This window comes from Stegodyphus dumicola, chromosome 1 (genome assembly GCF_044657685.1).
Source record: "Stegodyphus dumicola isolate Sdum_Otavi_A_Nest chromosome 1, ASM4465768v1".
NCBI classification, from domain to species: domain Eukaryota; kingdom Metazoa; phylum Arthropoda; class Arachnida; order Araneae; family Eresidae; genus Stegodyphus; species Stegodyphus dumicola.
In genome coordinates this window covers 75,587,105-75,609,901 of record NC_140768.1, presented here as the reverse complement: position 1 = coordinate 75,609,901, position 22,797 = coordinate 75,587,105, and the positions used below count along the sequence as shown (strand labels likewise).

Below are 22,797 nucleotides of genomic sequence, written 5' to 3'. Positions count from 1 at the left end.
AAATAATGTAGAATCGTCAGCATCAAATGCATTATTTCTATTACGAAATACTCGAGTTTTTCACAAATCTTAAGAAATTAAAATATCTATTACATACACTTCCAAAAACAATCCGTGACCTTTGCCGTCCTCAGTTTAGATCTAAAACGACAGCAAGAAACATAAACGGCAGCTGTCCAGCTGACGGAAAAAATTCCGACGCGTCGATCTCTGTAATGATCGAGACGATGACACCAGACTAGCTCTCTGTTGAGTAGATTGCAAAAAACGACTCGTTCTTCTATCTCGACGGTGTCCAGACTAGGGGCCGAGACTTGCTTTGCCTTTCTAAAAGACAATCTGACTGGAGCTGCGAAAATTGGCTCTGCGCAAGCTGCCCGAATGACGCTCATCCAATACATAATTCGCCAACAAAGTCATGCTTCCAACATTGGCGCAAAACTCGCTTTTTGGGGGATCGTCGTATGACATTCCCCAACTTTTCAAGATTTTGACTAAAATATTTAAATTCCCTGACTTTTTTGGTCAATTTTCGAATTCCCTGACCTTTCCCGGGTTTCCCAGTAGCGTGGCAACCCTGTGAGAAGATCTTCTACACAATTATTAATTAGATGGGCTTAGCAAAAATACCTTTTTGCGAAGTTAACTTTGTCCAGAAATATCAAAAAGATCATCCAATTAGCATTGAAATTGCTCATCTACATAAGGAAAGAGAGAAAAAGATAAAAGTCGCTAAATATTGCTGCTTCCTACAAAACAGATGACTGCACCACTCTGCAAACTACTGATGCTGAAGGATGGACTACTCCTGCAAAAACCGCGAAGTTATACTCTGCTCCCACTTCTGAAGCAAGGAAATCTCCTGCTAAAAGACTCCCGCCACTGACGCTGCCACTGCGACCAGTACGCCTAACAATTTCGAAGTCTTAACGTCGGTTGGGAAGTTTGATCGTTTTGTTATCCATTTTCCTTCTTCGCCTCCTTTAACTCCTTCACATCCAATTTGCCCGACACGGCCCTACTTTCGCCTTCCACCTCTACAAATGCCACACAAACATCTCATCTCTCATCAGTTAGCTTTGGAATTCGGTGACGAATACATGGCAGTGTGAGTAAAAATTAGTGAGTTTGGCTCATATGTCGCACTGCATGGAATTCAGCAACTCCAAGGATGAATGAAAATTATTTTCATTACAAACAATTCTCAAAAGTATCAGATTCTTTGGCACCAAAAGAAATAGAGAAGTAGGATAGTGAAACTGAGCTGACACTTAATAAAATGTTTGAGAAAGTTTCTGTATTAATGAACTGTCGTACTGTACTATCGGAAGAATTTGCTGCAGTAATTTATTATAATGTGTGTACAGCCCCAATTATGGCGGACAACGTTATTTTGGAGTTTGTTCAAAGCTAAAAAAATATCATTGATGCAGATTCTGGTGACGAAAATAAAATGAATAATGCAGTTCCTGTTCCCACCTCATCCGAAATGAGGAACATTATAAAAGGTATGGACAGTTATTCAGACGCACATTACAATGGTGAAATGAATAACAAAATGTTTGACATTGAACAATTTGATGCTAAAAAAAGACAATGCAAAGAAAAATATCAGATTATTTTCCCAAAATTCAATAAATGTTTTGTTTTTCAAAAAACTTGAAAATTTTGTATTAAATTCTATTAAGTTCTTGTTTCATTGATTTTTATTAAATACATACATATACACATATCTACGTAAATAAAATGTACTCTAATAAGCTGAATTTTGTTGAATATATATATATATTTTAATATTCTTTAACATGAAAAAATATTTCAGTCCCCTCAGTTTTGTGTTAAATGATTTTCACTGTATATCTATTGCACATAAATCCCTTTCTTACATAAAATATAAATGTATGCATAAAATAACTAAATAAATTGTAAAGGAAGTTTAATTAGCAACTATGAAATCTTAAAAAGGTAGTATAAAATTTATAATGGCAAACATTAAAATAGATGAAAGTAAATAAAATTTAAATTATAGAATGTACTTTATAAAATTAATAACAAGCGGTTAAAAATATATATTTTAATTGCTTAAAATATGGAAGTTATTTGGCAGAGATTGTTGGATATAAAATTACTACTTCAAATTTTCAGATTACTATTGTTCATATTTAAAGTCTCAACTTGCAGTCTTAATCCACATAACAACCATTGTAAAAATCACCCGTTATCATATTCCAAAGATCAGCAGCATACATTTTTTTCAAAATCGTGCATAATATTAAATAGTCAAGTTGATACAAATAAGATGAACTGTTTTTATGAGTTTAGACTAGTAGTTTATTCTTCCATTCACTTATTACACTATTTCATTTTTTATATGCTCGACTATCCAAAATTTCAAGAGCTTTCCGGATATTTTTTTAGTTGAGTTTTTACTGTACAATCATTTCAGTATTTACATCGTCAAAATTGCACAGACACATACTTGAAATGAATTTACTTTTACAGCTAAACACAGGAACTGGAAAACGAAAAAGTACTTATTCAGAGATTGTATTTCTGTTTCGTTCATGAAAATCAAAGTTCATTACACAAACGTGCAATCACACTGCACAAGCATGTATGGAAATTCTTAACACATTTAGTAATCCTGATAATTGATTACACATTTAGTAAATAAATCAGAAAATATTTTAATGTATAACAAATGAATAAAGTATTTAAGCTTTTTTAAAGCAGAGCATAATACTACAGTTATGAACAAATTTAATGTTATAAAAGTTAGTTAATTTAGTAAATTTCAGTTTTTCACCAAAGCAATGAAATATTTTGATAATTATAAAGTTCCTTGTATATCTTTATAAATGAACTTAATTGCTGTTTTAAACAATTAAACAACTGCCCAAGTTATTTTAATACTTTTGAAATTTATACACTAAAAGAAACATTAAAATTTATTAATATATTTGTCAACCTTGATTTTGGCATAAAAGTCTGCAGAATGCTTCGTAGTTTTTAAGCACACAGAGGCACTGCAATTCTTTCTTACTCCTTGATTTGAAGTTTTCTGCAAGTGGATTTTTTTTTTTTAATTAAAATATCTGTATTGGCACACATACAATGTTTATATAGTGACTTCAGATGTGGATAAGTTTTTCGAACACTCTCATTTGTTTTACTGGCGTCGCTGAATTTTGCGATGAATGCATCACATTTATTGCCGAGTATCACCTTTCAGATTTTTCATACTATTAATGTATACATTAGCAGTGAATTATTCTCTTTTTTCACATATACTACGGCGATAAACAATAACCATTCACTAAAGATTTTGCGTAAATTTCCACTCATAATAATTTAAATTGCGAAAATCTCACAATTACCATCTAAACACACTAGTCGGCACCACAATTTTTTCGAAAGCGCGCCGTAGTAGTCAAAAGTGGGGTATGCCATCTTGCCAGGTGAAACTAGTCGATATTTCCGTGACGTCAAAAATTCGAAAAGTGGGGTAGGGTTTGGAAATACGCAGCTGGAAAGGCTTGTTGATCTGACCTTCAGAATAGTTTTATAAAGAACGGGGTAAAAGGCTAATGGAATCTTTGTAAGAAAGTACACAGGATGTCATTGGAAATCTTCACACCTATTTTCTGCGTTAATGGACGGGGAGGGGAGGAAATTGCTGTGAAACTGGAAAAGAATTTCGGGCAGTTCGGGTATTTTGAGGATACAGCTTAGCGAAGGGTCTGGATTTCAGAGTTAAAAGAGAGGACATGGGCAGAAGTATCTACCGGAAGAAAACCCTGCTGGACTTGAGGGTCAAATTCAGAAAATACAGATGTAACCCGGGTACGTTAATCTGCTTTAAATGCCAGAGATATGGACATGGACAAGACCTTCTGTAACAACGAGCCTAGATGTCTAAAATGCGGGCAGAAACATCTGACGTACACATGCAAATTAAAGGATGCAGGAAAACCAACCAGTGTACACTGCAAGCTGGATCATATTGCCTCATCGAAAAAGCCCGCTATGAAGAAGCAGACTCAAGAGCCAAAGCCGCAGAGATCTGATCGTCGGGCGCCTGAGAATTCTGCACGCGAAAAAAGACAACCTCCTACGAAATCCAATTCCGATGTTCCACGCGGTAACTTTGTTCCCAATGGATGAAAATTTCAAGAAAATGATCTTCATAGAATTTACTGAGAAGTGCAAACAACTGCAGTCCCCCCAAGAAAAGATTCTTCTGGCCTTGGAAATCGTGGAAAAATTGATATGCATGGACTTGTAAATCCGTTTGCCTCTGGTAAGATGAATTACTAACTTTCTTCTCAGTTTCAGTGGGCACCGATGAATGGCGCCACCTTATGGACCTGTCTTGTGGATGCGTTTTGCTACCAGTTTTCATGGACCTTATAATAAATAGACTAATCCAAATGGGTTTTCTCCCTCGTCTGAGGCGTTCCTGGCTGTCACCGTGATCACATCGGAAGGAGTAGGGACGACTTACAGAAATTTAACAGTGGTTGCCTATTGCAGCGTGTATAATTGTCAAGATAAATCTGGTTGTAGCGCCTCATTTCACAAATTACAATTTCTCCATATTTTTATTTTTGAAACTGAGATTGATTTTTTAAAAATTTAGCATATTTATTAAGCATAATTAACGTTCCAAATAATTATAAAGCTATTGCATGCTTTCAGGGCTGGATATTTTTTTAGCTTTTCCTATGCTGTAAGGAAATTTGAAACTACTTCTTTTAGAAATTAATATTTTAAATCTGAAAAAATAGAAAAACTTCAAACAAGCAATTTTTATGCTTTTTATTGGTGTAAATAAGTAAAAAATACTAAAATATTTAAAAGCGAATTTTTGAAAGTTTTGTTTAAAATTCTAAATTGTGCTCCTTTTTTAAAATTATAGATGAGTATTATAGCACAATTTCTATAAAGCAATTTTATTTCAATTATATTTCATAATACATATAGTGATAAACACTTTTGACTGCTTAATAATTTTTATACATTTAATTCTAATATTAAAATTGTATTTAACTGTAATAATTAATTTTGCTTGTATTTTATAGTGATAATTTTTTTAATTTATTTTTAGTTCTGCATTAGATTTTTTTTATATACTGTTATTTTAATTTATTAGCCCAAAGGGGTGGTAGCCTAGAAAGGCTGTTAGTTTCGAAGCGGCATTTTGCGCTGTTTTACTATAAATGTCCGTGTCTCCTTACAAATTGTTGTTACCAAATATTATCGCCCTGTATTATATTTAAAGAAATTAAATAATGAAGAATCTGCATGAATACATGTATGTTTCTCGCACTGTGACAAAGACGACAGCCATCCCATTTTGAATAATGTAATGCTCCACCCGAACATGCGCATCTGGAAGGCAGAATTTCGAATTCATGCATGGATCTTATAAGAGATAGACTAACCCAGTGGGCGGGGCGCCTGTCACCGACATGTCGGCAAGAAAGAGTAGGGACGATCTGGTTTACTTTAACACTGAAACCTATGGCATTTGCATCACATAACTCTTTTTAATTATTAAATGTGATACGTTGTATAGTGATGAGATTATGAAAGCCACAGTTTTTTGCAAATAGGATTTAATATATCTCATTAAAGCCCTTTTTACTATATTTCGAGCATTTTTTTCACGCGTAATTCTTGTACAAACATCTTTACTTTGGTAAAATGGTAAAAACTCTAGGCACAAAATTTATGAACTTAATTTACAAATAACGTAAAATTAAATAGGATTGATAGTACGTGATGCTTTGAAATAAATAAGGTAAAATTAAACAAGATCTGGTAATTTTTTTTTTAATTTAATGACCATTTTAAAAACTTTAATAACATTACAAAACAATCATTTATTTGATTATATCATCATTAACTTATTAAAGTGGAATATTTACTTTAGTAATTTCTAAAATTCGGAGCATAAAATTTTCTGAGCGTAATGAAGGGGAAAAATCTGATGTGTACATTACATGACTTCCTTGTACGGGATATTAAATTATACGCATTTTTTCTTGCATTTCATTTAAACTTATTGGATTGAATTAAATCTACTTCGCCGACAGTGCATAAACCACAATAGAATAAATGCATTCTTTAAAATTCACTCTAGTATTTGTTTACCATAGCAATCACTCAACTCTGTTTGAAACAAACACATTTTGTTTTCCAAAATAAATATTACAAGCAAACTGAGGGATTAGCCATGGGAAGCCCCCTCAGTCCCATCCTGGCTGATATCTACATGCATTATTATGAATCAAAATTGTTGGAAACTTTAAACTTCCCGGCATGGTTCCGCTACGTAGATGATACTTTTACCCTGTTTGAAGGTAATAAAGATGATTTAACTAAAGTTCTTTCAACAATGAATTCTATTGATCCTGCTATTCAGTTCACTTTTGAACTTGAGACTTGCAATTCTCTTCCGTTTCTCGACATTCTGGTCACACGTAACACATCCAACTTCAGTACTACGGTTTACCGTAAACCTTCATCGGTTTGCCTTCCGACAAAACAAAAGTTAGCTTCATTTTATTCCCATGTTTTCCGTGCTCTTCAAGTTTGCTCCTCCAAACTATCTCTTGATGAAGAACTAAATTATTTAAAAGCAACAGCTATTGACAGGGGCTTTTTAACCAACATTATTAATCAAGCAGTTAAAAAATTCCCATCTCAACACATTGAAAGGCACATTCTTGTGTTAGGAGATCATAAAAATTCTGTCGTCATTCCCTTCTTTCCATCAATTAGCTATCCGCGATTTGATTCACCTATAGGTGGCGCTTTCACACATTAATGTGGCGGATAAAAACCGGATAAAAATGACTTTCGAATTCGCTTCGTACACCCATAGCCACGTAAAAATCAAAATATAAATCATACTCAAATGACTTTTTTCAAACCAGGTACTCTTTCTGATAGAACGCTTCATATAGTGACCATCTGAACCTTTCTTCCTACAAACCCATTCAAATCCATCTAAACGGTTTTTACATTCGACTAGACGCATATTCTTCCTACACACAGGACATTTATAATGGCTACTAAGTAAACCTTCATTTACACACCAGTCAATTAAAGCTCTTTTTCCCTTTCGCTCCAAGTCGTACAGAAACTTCAAATTAATCGGTTAATCTTTGGATTATGGTAACTTGGCGATTTTTCGGCGAAAATTTGGCGACCAACCCTGCTACAGCAACCTGCTAGTTTTTGTTTGGACGCCATTTTGTTTTCACGAAGTAAAGGCGTTTTTTTTTTTTTTTTTTTTTTACTCAACATTTCCAACATTTTTTTCCAACAATCTGTTAGCTGAATTACGCGTATGCTAGAACTTTTATGGAACAAACGTGGGTTGATCTTTACGATATGGTAACTGGTAGTTTGGCGACATTTTGGAGGCGATAAAGGTTACTACCTGGGACTTTGGTAATAATGTGAGCAGTACTCAGTTCCGATTACGCATTATTTTGCGTGAGGGAAATGAGAGATCATGGGATATGTATGTCATGTGATATTAATGGACGAATTATGGTTCTTTAATCGGAAAAGGGGGGAAATCGGGAAAAAATCTGGAAATTTTGTATTTGGTTTATTCTGTGTTGTGTGAAACAGTGTTTGTGAATTTTTGGATCCCATGGCCGTAACTAAAGAAAAGTTTATCGGACACGTAATCAAGATTCTGAAGAAGATTAGGTAAGTTAGTATTTTTAATTATTTGAGGATATTATTTTTATGCATTGTTCTAAATATAAGGTGGAAAGGAATTTGGTATTATTGGGAAAATTGTTATTAGCAATGATTTAGTTTAAAGTAATTAGGATTGTAAGGTAATTTTTATTAATTTAATGTATGTGCTCATTTATATTTTAAGTAGTGTTTTTGAATTTAATTATATTTTAATGAAATGATAGTTATTTTGTGAATTTTATGTTTGTAGGAATTTCGTATACGTTTTAGTTGAAATAAACGTGCATGGAAATAATTTAAATATTTGATACTAAGTATTTGTAATGCTTGCGGTATGAATTCGTTGGTGACGTGTATAATGTAATAGATGATTTAGAGGTAAAAGTTTTTGGATATTCTATTTATTTTATATGTGGAAATGTTCATATTTGTAAAGGGTAAATACTTTTTCGCGATCAGGTAATTTCATATATGTTCTTTTTACCGGGTTTAAAGATTGAGAAAATTGTCATGTATTTTCGTGAAATTTTTCTAATTTATGAGAAAAAAGCAGTGTACATGGATATAGTGAAGAGTGTGCGCAATGCCATTTTTGTGCAATTCTGGGATGTTTTTTTAAGTAAAAATAAGTCGGCGTGTACATGGTTTATGTGTATGTGTTATTTTGAAAAACGCGTAAGGAGTATGGTATTGTGCACTTTTCCCCAATTTTGCAGTGAATATTTGTCATGATTAAGCAGTTTTGTTTGATAAAATTTCTAGCATAAGTGTAATTCGGCTACTAGATTGTTGGAAGAAGTGTTCAGTAGATAAAAAGAAAAGAAACATGTCTTTACTTCGTGAAGACAAAATGGCGGCGGGGGAAAAAAAAATAGAGGGTTGCTGTAGGAGAGTTGGTTGCCAAATTTTCGCCAAAAAATCGGCAAGTTACCATAATGTAAAGATCAACCCAAACGTGTTTAATCATGGCGATGATTAGGTGCAAAATTGGGACAAAGTGCAGAATCGCTAACTGCCTGCCGCATTTTTACGAATTGCACATACATGGTATCATCCATGTACACATCGACATATTTTCACTTAAAAAAACATCCCAGAATTGCACAAAAACGGCATTGCGCACACTCTTGACTATATCCATGTACACTGCTAAAGTCCTAGCTAGTAACCTTTATCGCCTTAGAAAAATGTCGCCAAACTACCTGTTACCATATTCCAAAGATTAGACAATTAATCTTAATACATTCGGCCATTCTACCGTCTAAAGAATCAAACCGACACACACCACAAAAACGCTTACAAAACATCCCATAATTAAAAAATTCCCAGAATCATGCACCCAATTACGTCACAATAGGGTTTCCATAACATTCAACTACCCAGGCTACCATAAATGAAACAACAACTTGGCGATAAATCAAACAACAACTTCGCCATAATACAAGAGGTAACTTAAAGTCTACTCTACTCCTTGTTCTCTTTTTTATCAGCTAAATCACAAGAACAATGCAAAATACAGCTGTATTGGCTGAAGTGCAGAATCGCGAAACAATTAAGTTTACAAGAGTAAGAAGAACTGGATTTTTGTCAATTTTCTTTGACTTTTTAAGTGAAAACAGGTCGATGTGTACATGGATACCAAGTATGTGCAATTCTTAGAAACGCGTCAAACAGTGGGAGATTCTGCGCTTTCCCCGCTGTATTTAGCTGTGACTTATGAGAACAATTTCCTGCCGCTCTCTGAAAAAAAAAAAAAAAAAAAAGACTCCGTAGGCAATTAGCCATACTGCCTTTGCTTGCAGCCGGCCTTGAATTTCATAATTGAATATTTAACTGACAAACTCCTATTATACTAGGGTAAATATAATTAATTTTATTTCCAAATTTACATAAATAACATTTTTCTTCACAAAAGCTACCAACTATTTATAAGACAAAATATAAACATAAAAAATTACTAGAATTAAATTTAAATGATTACTTAAAGCCAAAAACTGTTTATTTCGCTTCATACAATATAATAAAAATCTTTATATTACACACCCATATGTAATTCTTCCAGTTAGCCAAAGATTGATACTATAGTGAATAAAACCTACCTCTTTACTAATGACAGCCACGGCAACCGCCATATATCAGATTTTCTATTTCAATCGCTACTAAATAATTAATCTTACGAGAATTCCTCTAAAATCCAGTACATTACACATACAAGTATTAATACTCCGTGATTGAACAAAACGTCAACTTTTGAATTGTAAATATTTCTCACATCACTTCAGTTCTAAATCGAACAGATGTTCGGAAGAACTTGAATGTAATTGTGTTGAAATTATGCAATATTATTTTATGCTAAGACTTTATAATACAGCAATGCTGAGAAATTTATCAAAGGCCTTATTCATATTTAGTTTTTGTTTTACACTTTTTAACCAAGAGAGAGAAATCTGGCAATGAAAAAGTCATGTTTATTAAAATTTGAAAGGAAGTAACTGATTTTACGTTTTCGTAATTTTTTTTTTTAAATTATTATTTCATTGCTTTTCACTGCAGCTCTCGGTATACAATGAATAGTTTTTGAAAGCACATTTTTTTTAATTATGTGATTATATAAAACATCATATTTAAAATTCTATTAAAGCACAAATAGTTGTTAATTCATTGTTTGTGGACCTGTCGTCTGCTAGTTGTTTTGTAAATATGAAATGCTGTGAAGAGTTTTTGAATGCTTGTAGATTGGGCAGTTTGCTTGCCGTGCAAAGTTACTTAGAAGAAGGTTTAATTTTATTATTATATATTGCATGAGTGCATTACTTTATTTATGACTTTATTAATTAATTACATTTATATATATTTCGCGTTTGGGCTTGTAAATGTGAATAATTCAATCATATTAATCGAAAGAGATTAGCTTAATCTTAGCTAAACTTGCAGATATGCGTCTTAAATCCCATTTAATTTTATCTTTATACTGTGCTTTCATATTTGGTTCTATTTTGCACTATTCTCTCTTTGTTATGTTACAGCATCGAACACATGTTGCTTTAAATTCGGGATTCCTAACATTCTTCTTGTATCGAACGTTATAAAAAAAATGGTTTTCTTCGGCGACACTCATTCTGTGGAATATGCAGCATACAACGCAGTCATAATACAAAAATTGTACATAAATAATTTTAAGATAACAATTGATTAAAAATATGGAAGTAAAGTGCTTTATTAGTTTTATGGTTTATTATTTTTTATAGCAGGATTATTTTTAATTTTACAAACATAAACCAGGTTTTAGAATACAAAAACCAAGATTCTAATTGCACAAAGCTGAATTTTAATTAATGTGATAACTGTGGTTGATGTATTGATGCAATTTTTATTTTATTTTATTTTTATTTATTTATTTATTTATTTATTTTTTAATATTTGGCATCAAATTGCTTAAAATTATTCTGGACCACCTTGTTCAAAAATATTCTATCTGTGTCTTGTTTACAAAATTAAAGTATTGAAATCTTTCAGTAGGTAAGAAGAGAGTTTAATAGTAACTTTTATTTTGATGATTTTTTTATTTATTACTGTTCTTTTGGATGACTTTAAAATTGCAAAACTGAGCATATCCATGTGTTTTGAATAAGACCTGCATTTGAACATCAATCCTTTTACAAAGCAATCAACTCTTCTTGCATAATTTAATATTGAAATTAAATATATCTCAGGTTTTTGTTGTTTCTTGCATTTCTGCTTTTGACTTTTTTATATTACATTAAAAGAATTATATATTTTAAAAAACAATATGAATAAATTTTATGTATTTTCCCCTTATATTTATTTTATATTTTTCTTTACTACATGATATAACTTTATATAAATCAACAATTAATTATCAATTTTATTAATGAATGTTTTGTAATCATAGATGCTTAAGTATGCTGATTAATTGGTGATGCATATTCAGCTATAGACCACCTTTAAAATTTAATTGACCCCCTTTTTCCCCAGAGGGTCAGTAGAAACACCGTTGGGAACACTTGCTTTAAATCTTCAGATTTATTTACTGGTGCCTATTTCAGAGTATGCCAGAACTTATCCCTTGGTTTATAAAAACATCCACACATAATTACACAAGTATGTTTTCTATCAGTGCATAAATGCTGTTTAACTGTGTCTAGTCAAAGTTTACAAATGCAGAATATTTCTGATATTATTTGCACAAGTTTTATAAAATAACATTTGTTGCAAAGAACACTCCCAAATCTCTAATTTTGTATAAACTATTTGCTCTTTAAATGTAAATAAATGCCTGAAAGTAGTAGAATAGATGATGAATCCTTAAAAAAGTATAGTTTTTTTTATATGTAAAGGTTAAATACTGTGGAACTTTTGAATGAGCTTGGAAAATTTATAACATTTCTGCTCAGTACAATGTAATTCTAATTAGTAAAACTAATGTCTTGTTTTCAAAGGTACATCTTTGTCAGGAAGAGTGAAATTAATACTTTCTCCCTTCTGTATTATTATTGATCTTTTTAATTTTTAAAAATGTTTTTCTCCTCAAATTACTCTCCAGATTTCTGTAATTAAATTATATTTCTTTGAAGCTTTTACTGTTCTTCAAATTCTTATTAGTTTTAATTTCAGTCATGTTTCCAAATTTTATGTTATACAGTCAAAAGTCGTTAATCCGGACTCGTCGGGACTTCGGCGATTCCGGATTATCGATTTTTCCGGATTATAGATCATCAGTTTAAATCTGGTAAAATGGTATGCATAAATTATAAAATTAAAAATATGAAACCGTAATTTACGAAATAAAGAACAATTATGATCTAAAGGGTATCAAAATTTACAAAAAAAAAAGCTTAATATTTATTTGTTTACTTTATTAAACATTTCTTTCAGTGTAAGTTGTTTAAGTTGCTTCTTTTTTATGTGATAATACATTCTCTTTAATTCTATAAACAGACATAATTTCTTGTTCAGTTACGAAGTTCCGCTGTTCAAGTCCTATAATTGCTGTGTCGAGAATACCGACTAATTTGTCAATCGAAATTTTTTGTTTTCAATAACCTCTGTCACTTTCTTCGCTATCGGAAGCGAATTATAATGATGAGGCATTTGATTTAAATCATATAAAAGACGGAGTACATCGCGATGAAATACTACATTGAGTAAGCAATTATAAGCCAAATAAAATAAAAACATCTGCCCTTAAGAAAAGGATAGTGCTGACAGATCAACTTCCAATTCATTGCACGCTGCCACGGCGTTAAAGATAAACAAAGGTTAAAATTTAGATAAACAAACGTTAAAGTTTAGATAAACAAAGGATATGCCTTTATCCATTTTTTGCAGCAATTCCACTTTTTGTTTAATGGACTCCGAAAGATACTTTCGCTTTGTATATCCCTTTACATATTAGTAAATATACATCGGAAATTCTATTTGACATAATCGAAAGTTCAAGCTTACTTTTATAAAATTGCTCTAACAGTCTGCAAAAAATAATAATCCGGATCCAATTCGAAGATTAAGGAACAACGCAATCTGCAACATTAACTGAAATAGATAATTAGATAATTTTAGCTTAGCTTATCCCGTCCATTATACATTAAACGCGCTTTCGCAAACGTATTTTGCGCACGTGCACACGCAAATTCGCAGCGGTAAAGGTCTTACGCGCATGCGTCAACGTGACACATGCGCAGAAAGTTTGTAGCTTTGAGGTCCGGATTATAGATCATTCCGGATTATGGGTGTCCGAATTAACGACTTTTGACTGTATAGCTTTTCCCATTTGTATAAACTATTTCATCAATTTTACCGAATAGATGGTGCTGTAGTTCACGTTTCTCTTTTTCTAACCACTTTCCTTATATATTTATACTATCTTTATATGTGAATTTATATATTTGTCTTTATATATTTCTTTATATCTTTATAAATGAATTTTGATGTAATGGTACAGAACATTTTTGTCTCTTAAAGAGAGGAGTAATCAATATTCTATTGAAATCAATAAAGTATTATTCTTAAATTCATATCTGTCTAAAATTTGATTTTGCCTAATGTATACAGTTAGTGTATTTTTTTTTACATTGGTCTGTACAAAATGATTGAACAATTTTCTTATCAGAGCTAAGTAATGTTGGATGGTGCGTATGTTATGCAGGTCATTAGTTTAAAAACAAAAGTTGTAAAACATTACTATAACTGAGTAGGAGATGCAAGTTTTTATGCCAACTTGAATATTCAATTATCAAAATTAAATATTTGTTTGTAGATGATCTCTTATATATATATATATATATATATAAATAGGCTAAAAATTCGAATAAAATTTTTTTTTAAACCCATCCTGTGCTATAGCTGCAAGATTGAAGTAGAATAAACTTAAAGCGTCTAAATTAATTATTAAATTGGAATAAAATTAAGGCAATTCCTCTATAATATAATAATTGCAACTTTGTATAAGAGTTATAAATGTCAGACAATTGCAAAATTTGACATCATACAAAATTTGCATAAAATTTGACCATATTGCATAAAAGTACAACCTCGTGAAATGTGAATTTTCGCTTTCACTATTGTTGAACAAAATGCCATACTTCTCAAGAAATGCGATGTTCTCTTTTTAATCATTCGGCAGTTAGAGTAGAGAGAAGGGTACCCCTTATATTATTGCAAAGTTGTTTCATTTATCGCCAAGTTGTTTCATTTATGGTAGCCTGAGTAGTTGACTGCTATGGAAATCCTATTATGATGTAGTTGGTTGCATGATTGCGGTAAATTCTTCAGAGCTTGTGTGTGTGTTGGTTAATTAGTATATTGCTTGTTTTGTGGTTTAGACCAGCGGTTCTCAACCTTTTGACTAACACATACCATCTAAACAAAAATTAAAAACCTTGAGTACCACCACTACAAAGTACTACTATCACCACCATTCTTGAACAAAACTCAAGATTGCATAAATTTATGAGTATTAGAGAAAAGGCTCAATCGAGATGTTGGGGTATTAATTTTTGAATTTAATAGTTAAAAATAATTTCTTGCTTTGCGTACCATCATTAAGAATCCCTGGTTTAGATGGTAAAGTGGCTGAATGTGGTAAGATTTTAAGTTTCTGTTCGATTTGGAAAGAAAGAGAAAAAGAGCATTACTTGACTGGTGTGTAAATGAAGGTTTACTGAGTAGCCATTATTAAGTGTCCCGTGTGTAGGAACATGTGGTCGAACATCGGAACGGCACTACGGAGGATATTTTTGACTCTATTTTGTGAATTTATGTGGCGACGCCAGTATACAGATTCTAGTTCAGATAATTTAGGAAGTTTTTGGATTCTGTTAAGGAATTTTGTTTGAGTGAAGACATGTTAATTCATAAATAAGGTAAGTGGATATTTCCTTTGTGAAGTGCAAAGATGAATTTCCTTTTTTATGTTATTTCATTGTTTAATTTAAAATGTAGTTAATTGAGATTATATATTTTTTGTTGGCTGTTCCTTTGACTTTTTAAGTGAATATAATTCGATATGTACACGGACAAAGTCAAGGGAGTGCACAATGCCTAGTTTGTGCAATTCTCTGATGTTTTTTTAAGTGAAAATGGGTCGATGTGTACATGGATAAAGTCCAGGGAATGTGCAATGGCAAGTTTGTGCAATTCTCTGATTTTTTTTTTAAAGTGAAAATAGGTCGATGTGTGCATGGATACCGAGTTTGTGCAATTCTTTGTCTTGTTATTTTGGTTTTGTGTGGCAGCGATTTTTTGCGCAAAAATCGCTACACAAGTCAAAGAATTACACAAACTCGGTATCCATGTACCGCCAACTTTCGCCAAGGGGTACCCGTAAATATATTTTTAACCAGTCGGCAAACTCTGCAGTCCTGTTACCATTCCTTACAATGAAAAAATAAAAAATAGTGACTGTGATTGTTGTACCTTGGTTGCCTGCTGAATTCTTTTCAGAATTGGGTGGATAATCAGAAAATTAATATTTAATTTATTAGATAAGATGCACCCGTATCGGTACTTAAGGAAAATTCCGTCGACCACAAGAGACGGCGGCAATTGCGCGAAACCAAAATAAAAAAACATTTACTAAATAATTAATAAAAACGTTCTATTCTTATTTTTCTTTCAAATTTATTATATTATCATTTATTTATATATAATTTTTCATGAAAAATTTCCATTATTTTTTATTGAGATATACTGTAAAAGCAATTATTTTTGCTAGCAAAAGTAATTGCTTTTGCATACCAATACCCAATAATGCATGATTTTGAATACCAGTACCCATTAATGCATGATAGAGGGAAAAAAGAAGTTTTTACTCAAGAATAATAACTAACATGTGTAATCAATGTTACACCAAACCCAGCATGTTTGAAGAAGACTTTTTCATTTTTGGCAAAAAATCACATAGTTTGACATATTTTCTTTGACAGGCAAAAATGGTCAACGGGATTTTCCGTAATTACCCAAATATCCTTTTATTATAAGTCTTATAAATTGAAGTTAATGATTAAACTAGGAGATTCAAATAATTAATGTATTGAATAGTAATAAATTAAGGAGACAAAAACTATTAAATTTTTGGTAAGATTTTTAAAAATATATATATTTTTTAAATTTTGGAGCAATATTCTGTCTATTGATAAATCAATTCTGTAAATTTCATATTGGTTTTATTATTAGAACTTATGTTGAGAATGTTTTTATGACTGTCATGTGCATTTAAAGGGATATTATATTGAAACCTTCACTTGCTGTTCTCCTTGTTTTGTATTTTTCATTACTTTAAGCTGTTTAAAATCATATTTGATAAATTAATGAAAAGTTCGAAATTTTGTTTGTTACTAATAATGCATTAAAAATAAAACAAAAGATATTCAAATTAGCATTCAATTTTGAGTAATTTTTTATGATATTAATTAGAATTTTAAGATATTGAGCAAGCATTTGATTAATAAAATAAATAAGTTTTAAAATATATTATTTTTAAGTTACTTCCTTTAAAAAAATTAATGAAATATTTATATTAAAGAAATAAAAAATATTTATCAGTGTAATCTCTTGTCATTAAATTGAAATAAGAACCTGTAATCAAAAAAGTAAGTCAAATGTAAGTCAAAAAAGAAAAAAATGAAAAATGCAGTTGGCTTTCTATCTGAGTTTATTCTTATATTAATAGATGAAGAAGGTATGATTAAAACATTTCAAATACATTTTGTTATGATTGTCATGTATTATATTAATAAACTATTTCAAACATAGTTATCTTTCTAGTTTCTAGCTTATTGTTTGGTAAATTGTAGTAAACTATATCTTCACACAAAGATTTCTAATTTTACTAGGTCTGTCTGTAGATGTACAAAATAGTGAAGGGGAAACAGCATTACAGATTGCAGCAGCTAATGGATTTATAGATATTGTGAGTTTACTTTTAGATAAGGGTGCTCTTATAGATCATCCAAATTGTTATGGGTGGACACCTTTGATGCATGCAGCTAGGCATGGCCATTCTTCTACTGTCGCATACTTATTGAAAATGAAGGCAAAAGTAAACATCTGTAATAAATTAGGTGAGTTAACTTTTATGACAATGTTCCAAAGATTTTTGATAATATTCAAGTAAGTAATTGATTCTCAAAGAAGGTGAAAGTTAAAAAAAATTGTAAAATTAGGTACTTATGTATTATTTGTCGACTATGAAAGTTGGCTACCATTGAACTATCACAGTTGGCTGAGATCCCACCAAAGTTGCATCGATCATCCCACCAGAATTCTAAAGCAACTGACTTCTCTGTAATAATAAACAATCAGTACTTTTTAACCCAAATTATTTTTTAACTACATAAAAAGCTTTCATCGATTTCTACTATTTTGTTAGGCTTTCCAATTTTATTGGAAACTCTGTTTAGAATGATACGAGTACAAACTTCCTACAGTTAATTGTTCCAATCTATTACAGTTTTATTGGGACATATTCAGCAGACCATAACATGTCCATTAATAAACACTTTTTTTGCTGGTAGGATCCCATAACTGTAAAAATAAACCGCTTCTTGGTGTTCTGTAGATCACACGTCCCAATTTTTAATTACTTCTGTTATCAAAATGTAAGAAAAAAAAGACAGTAATAACAATTAATTGCAATGTTTGTTTTAAAAACAAAACAGGCTTATCAAAAATCAATCAGAATTATATCAAACAAAAGCATAGATGTTATGAGTTTGTTGTTATATCATGCTTACCTATACTTCACTAAATTGCACTCATTGGTGACAGTTTCATGGCTGATGCGATGATACATAATTACCTAAAAGTATTTAAAACTTTTGCTTTATAAATGTTGAAAAAATTATATTACTCTAATCAAATTGGAAGAAAATATGCATGTTATGTTTGATATGAAAAATACTATTATGCATGGTTAATAAATAGATGACATAGAAATAATTAACTTCTGAATGTAAATAGTAATTGGGCTGCAAAAAGTTGAGTGGAGAAAGTTTGTTAATACAGTCAAAAGTCGTTAATACGGACTCGTCGGGACTTCATCGATTCCGGATTATAGATCATCAGTTTAAATCTGGTAAGATGGCATGCAGAAATTATAAAATTAAAAATATGAAGCCGTAATTTATGAAATAAAGAACAATTATGATCTAAAGGGTATCAAAATTTACAAAAAAAAAAAAAAAAAAAAAAAGCTTAATATTTATTTGTTTACCTTATAATAGTAATATATACATTTCTTCCAATGTAAGTTGTTTAAGTTGCTTCGTTTTATGTGATAATACTTTCTCTTTAATTCTATAAACAGACATAATTTTTTGTTCAGTTACAAAGTTCTGCTGTTCAAGTCCTATAATTGCTGTGTCGAGAATACCGACTAATTTGTCAATCGAAATTTTTTCATTTTCAATAACCTCTGTGTCACTTTCTTCACTATCGAAGCGAATTATAATGACGAGGAATTTGATTTAAATCATATCAAAGACGGAGTACATCGAGATGAAATAATGCATTTAGTAAGGAATTATAAGCCAAATAAAATAAAAACATCTGCCCTGAAGATAATCATAGTGTTGACAAATCAACTTCCAATTCATTGCGCGAACATTAAAGTTTAGATAAACAAAGGATATGCCTTAATCCAATTTTTGCAGCAATTCCACTTTTTGTTTGATGGACATCGGAACATGCTTTCGCTTTGTAGATCCTTTGATAGCTCCAGAATTGGAAATTCTTTTTGACATAATCGAAAATTCAAGCTTACTTTTATAAAATCCCTCTAACAGTCTGCAAAAAATAATAAGCCGGATCCAATTAGAAGATTAAGGAACAGCGCAATCTGCAACATTAACTGAATTAGATAATTTTAGCTTAGCTTATACCGTCCGTTATACATTAAACGCGCATTCGTAAACGTATTTTGCGCACGCGCACACGCCTATTCGCAGCCGTAAAGGTCTTATGAGCATGCGTCAACGCAACGCATGCGCAGAAAGTTTGTAGCTTTGAGGTCCGGATTATAGATCATTCCGGATTATGGGTGTCCGAATTAACGACTTTTGACTGTATTGTGCGTGATGACATCTGTTGAAAACACAAATCAGCCAATGTCACTTAGTTCAGATAAAAAATTATGGTTGACAAAAAAACTAGGTAAGTGAGGCAGTTATATTAGGAGAACAACCAGGAACTTGTCATATTAATTATGAAAAATAAGAAATAAATTCTAAATAGGAACAATTATAATAAAAATTTTTTTTGTGTGTAATTAATGGTACTGTTCTGTTATCAGGACCGGATTCAGAAATGTATGCATGTAATGGATGGACGGAGGGATGTGTTCATTTATGTAGGTACGGATGTACGTGTGTGTATGCATATACACATATATGCTGTTCGGTTTAATATAGCGCCCTCTAGGATCAGCGCCCTCTTGTGAGAGGAGCCAAATTTAGTTGAGTTGGTTCAAGGCCAACTTATACTCAAGGCCTGCCAGACTGAACGAAATTCCGGTTTCCAGTTTTCAGTGGCTTTTGTGAAATTCATCACTAGGTGGCGTTCGCATTCTGCTACAATTTTGCTATACGCTCACTATTTGTAACGTGGCTCGTTATTAACAAAAAGTGTATTTTATGTCTAGCTGCTGTATATTTAAGGGCTATACTTAACAAGCTTGTTTTTTTTTTTGGTAACTTTATATACATATAGGTTTAAAATTGTGTATATACCTCATTGAACTCAGTTCTGAAATTCCTCGTTCTGCTTATTTAATTCTGAAATCTTTGTGCATCTAATGCTGTTATTTTCAAAACTTTGTTTGTAACTTTCTTCTGATTAATCTGGAATGGGAATGGTATACATGGATTTATGTCAGGTATAGCATTCCCATTCCAGACATGTAAGTAATGTATCAAGATGGCACTCATGTATATGTGTGCTTAATAGTGACAATATTGTTTTGTGAAATTCAGTAATTTTATTTCATGTATACATTATTCTTTATAATGAACTATATCACTATCTCACGCTGCCAGCCATAAAATTTTGTCACATGTCATTCTGATTAATGTTGTATGTGTGTAAAAATGTCTAGCTGCTGCATATTTAAGGGTTATACTTAATAAGCTTGTTTTTTTTTGCCTAACTTTATATGCATATAGGTTTAAAATTTTGTATATACCTGTCATTTTATTTCATGTATACATTATTCTTGATAATGAACTATATCAGTATCTCACGCTGCCAGCCATAAAATTTTTTACACATGTCATTCTGATTAATGTTGTATGTGTGTAAAAATGTCTACCTGCTGTATATTTAAGTGATGCATTTAATAAGCTTGTTTTTTTGCCTAACTTTAAATGCATATATATCTAAAATTGTGTATATACCTCATTCTACTTAGCATTTTGGGCATGTGTGATGGATATATTATTTATATTCAGCCATTGCAAGTTTTCAAATTTTATCCTTGATATACAGAACTGAACGTTTTCTTAAGTATATACAGTGATTATGAGAGTTATTATTTTTTTGTGTGCTGCTAAAATATATTTTATGATGTCTGTGTCTCTTTTATTTATAACAAACAGATTGATTTGATCAATAGCTTTATCAAAAATTTCATTATTTTCATTTGAAAAATTGAAGTTTCTCTAACACTGAAAATGTAAATTGCTGCAATGCACTTAATTCAATTACTAGTTTTTTAATGTTAACATCAATGAAATTTAGAATACAGTCAAAGTCGTTAATCCGGACTCATTGTGTTGTATTTTATATATGTTGGGTACGTGCTCAGTGATGATTACAAGATGTACACAAACATCGTTTATTCTACATTACTCATCTAGTATACTATATTACAGTTATGGTTAAAGATAATAATAGATACAGTTACAGTTACATATATAACATCTCCCTTTTTTTGTAAAAAATAATAATAGTAGTAAAATTAAACATATTCTTTTAAATAATAAGGTTTCTTAACAGTCCTACCAGATCGAGTGACGTAGTTATGTCCATTTGAAAAATTTGATGATACTATACCTCTTTTGCTATTTGGTGACACAGCACTTCTGTTAGATTTTGAAGGACTTACAGGCACATCTAAATTTGTAGAGCTCCTACTATTTTCATGTATCTCGGGTTCATCTATAACTTCATTCTCATAGTTGTTTTGTATTGCAAACTCTTCCTGATTAGTTCCTTTAAGAAGGTGTCTTCTGTTCCTTTCTACAATTCTTCCATCTGTTATAATCCTATATGAATGTGGTCTTTCTGCTTCTTCTATAATTTTCCCTCTTTCATTTAGTTTTTCCCTTTCTCTTTTATGTAAACATGATCTCCTGTTTTCATTGGTTTTAATGGTCTTGCATTCCTATCATAATAACTTTTTTGTAAAGTTTGTCTCTTCAGTAAATGTTGTTTATGGTCTTCATATCATTTAGCTTGGACAAAATTCTCTTTTATAGGCATCAATCCATTTACCTTCCAAACATCAATTCTGAAGGTGACTTAATTTCATCTGAAATAGGAGAGTTACGATATTCCAGTAAAACTAAATATGAATCCTTGTTGTCAACTACAGCTTTTTCTAACATTCGCTTGACAGTTTGAATATGTCTTTCAACCATTCCGTTAGACTGTGGGTATTTTGGACTTGAAGTTCTGGTTTCAAAATTCCATCTTCTTGCAAAATCTTTATATTTCCTGCAATTATATTGTGGACCATTATCCGAATATACTATTTTCGGAATACCATGTCTTGCAAAAATTGATTTCAATTGCTTTATCACTGCTACACTTGACAAATCTTCCAAATGTCCAATTTCAACATATTTGCTAAAATAATCTATAACTATTAGATAATCCCTTCCTTGAAAGTAAAAGAGGTCTGTTCCCAATACTTCCCATGGACCATTAGGTATTTCTTTAGATATCATTGGTTCTTTAGTATTAGCTTTTTGTAAACTTAAACATGTTTGACAATTCAGTACCAAATCTTCAATTTCTTTGGACATTCCTGGCCAATATAATATTTCTCTTGCTTTGATCTTGCATTTTACTACTCCTAAATGACCATAATGAATTCTGATTAACATATCTTTTCGTAAACTTCTTGGTACAACAACACAGGAATTTTTAAATATTAATCCATTTGTTTCTGATAGTTCTTCTCTGAAGTTAAAATATGGTTTTGCCAGTTCTGGAACCATACATTTTTCATCTGGCCATCCAGTTTTAATTAATTTTCTTAAAACTTGTAGTTCTTCATTTTTATCTGTTTCCAGTTGAAAAACTTCCATTTTACCATTAGACATTGGTATACATTCTACAACTAATCCAACATGAGCTTCTATTTCTCCTTCAAAGAAATCAGATCCTTTATCAGTGAATGATCTTGATAATGCATCTGCTATAAAAAGTTCTTTTCCTGGTTTATATTTTACCTCAAACTGATATGGCTGTAATCTTATACGCATTCTTTGTAGTCTTACAGGGCATTTATTTAATGGCTTTTTAAAAATTGATTCCAGTGGTTTATGATCACTTTCC

General features: G+C 31.3%; 2 protein-coding genes across 8 annotated transcripts in view; one reads left to right on the top strand and one right to left on the bottom strand.

Moving 5' to 3' along the window:
* The window catches only part of LOC118205934 (trafficking protein particle complex subunit 2-like protein), an 85,987-nt gene extending 75,929 nt beyond the window's left edge, over positions 1 to 10,058 (bottom strand). For both annotated transcript variants that reach the window (XR_015041040.1, XM_085816379.1), the window contains exon 1: positions 9,822 to 10,058. Coding sequence is in view for 1 of the 2 variants with exons in the window: in XM_085816379.1 (XP_085672505.1) it covers positions 9,822 to 9,854 (33 nt within the window). In the remaining variant the exon portion in view is untranslated. The remainder of the gene's footprint in view (positions 1 to 9,821) is intronic.
* Positions 1 to 22,797, top strand: part of LOC118194398 (ankyrin repeat and SAM domain-containing protein 6-like) — a 117,893-nt gene that overhangs the window by 1,817 nt on the left and 93,279 nt on the right. For 3 of the 6 annotated variants that reach the window (XM_085816366.1, XM_085816353.1, XM_085816363.1), the window contains exon 2: positions 17,076 to 17,303. In XM_085816366.1, coding sequence (XP_085672492.1) covers positions 17,076 to 17,303 — 228 coding nt within the window. Of the gene's footprint in view, positions 1 to 10,237; positions 10,499 to 10,531; positions 11,242 to 17,075; positions 17,304 to 22,797 lie in introns of those variants that run through there. The other 3 variants (XM_085816357.1, XM_085816372.1, XM_085816370.1) reach the window with 3 other exon arrangements.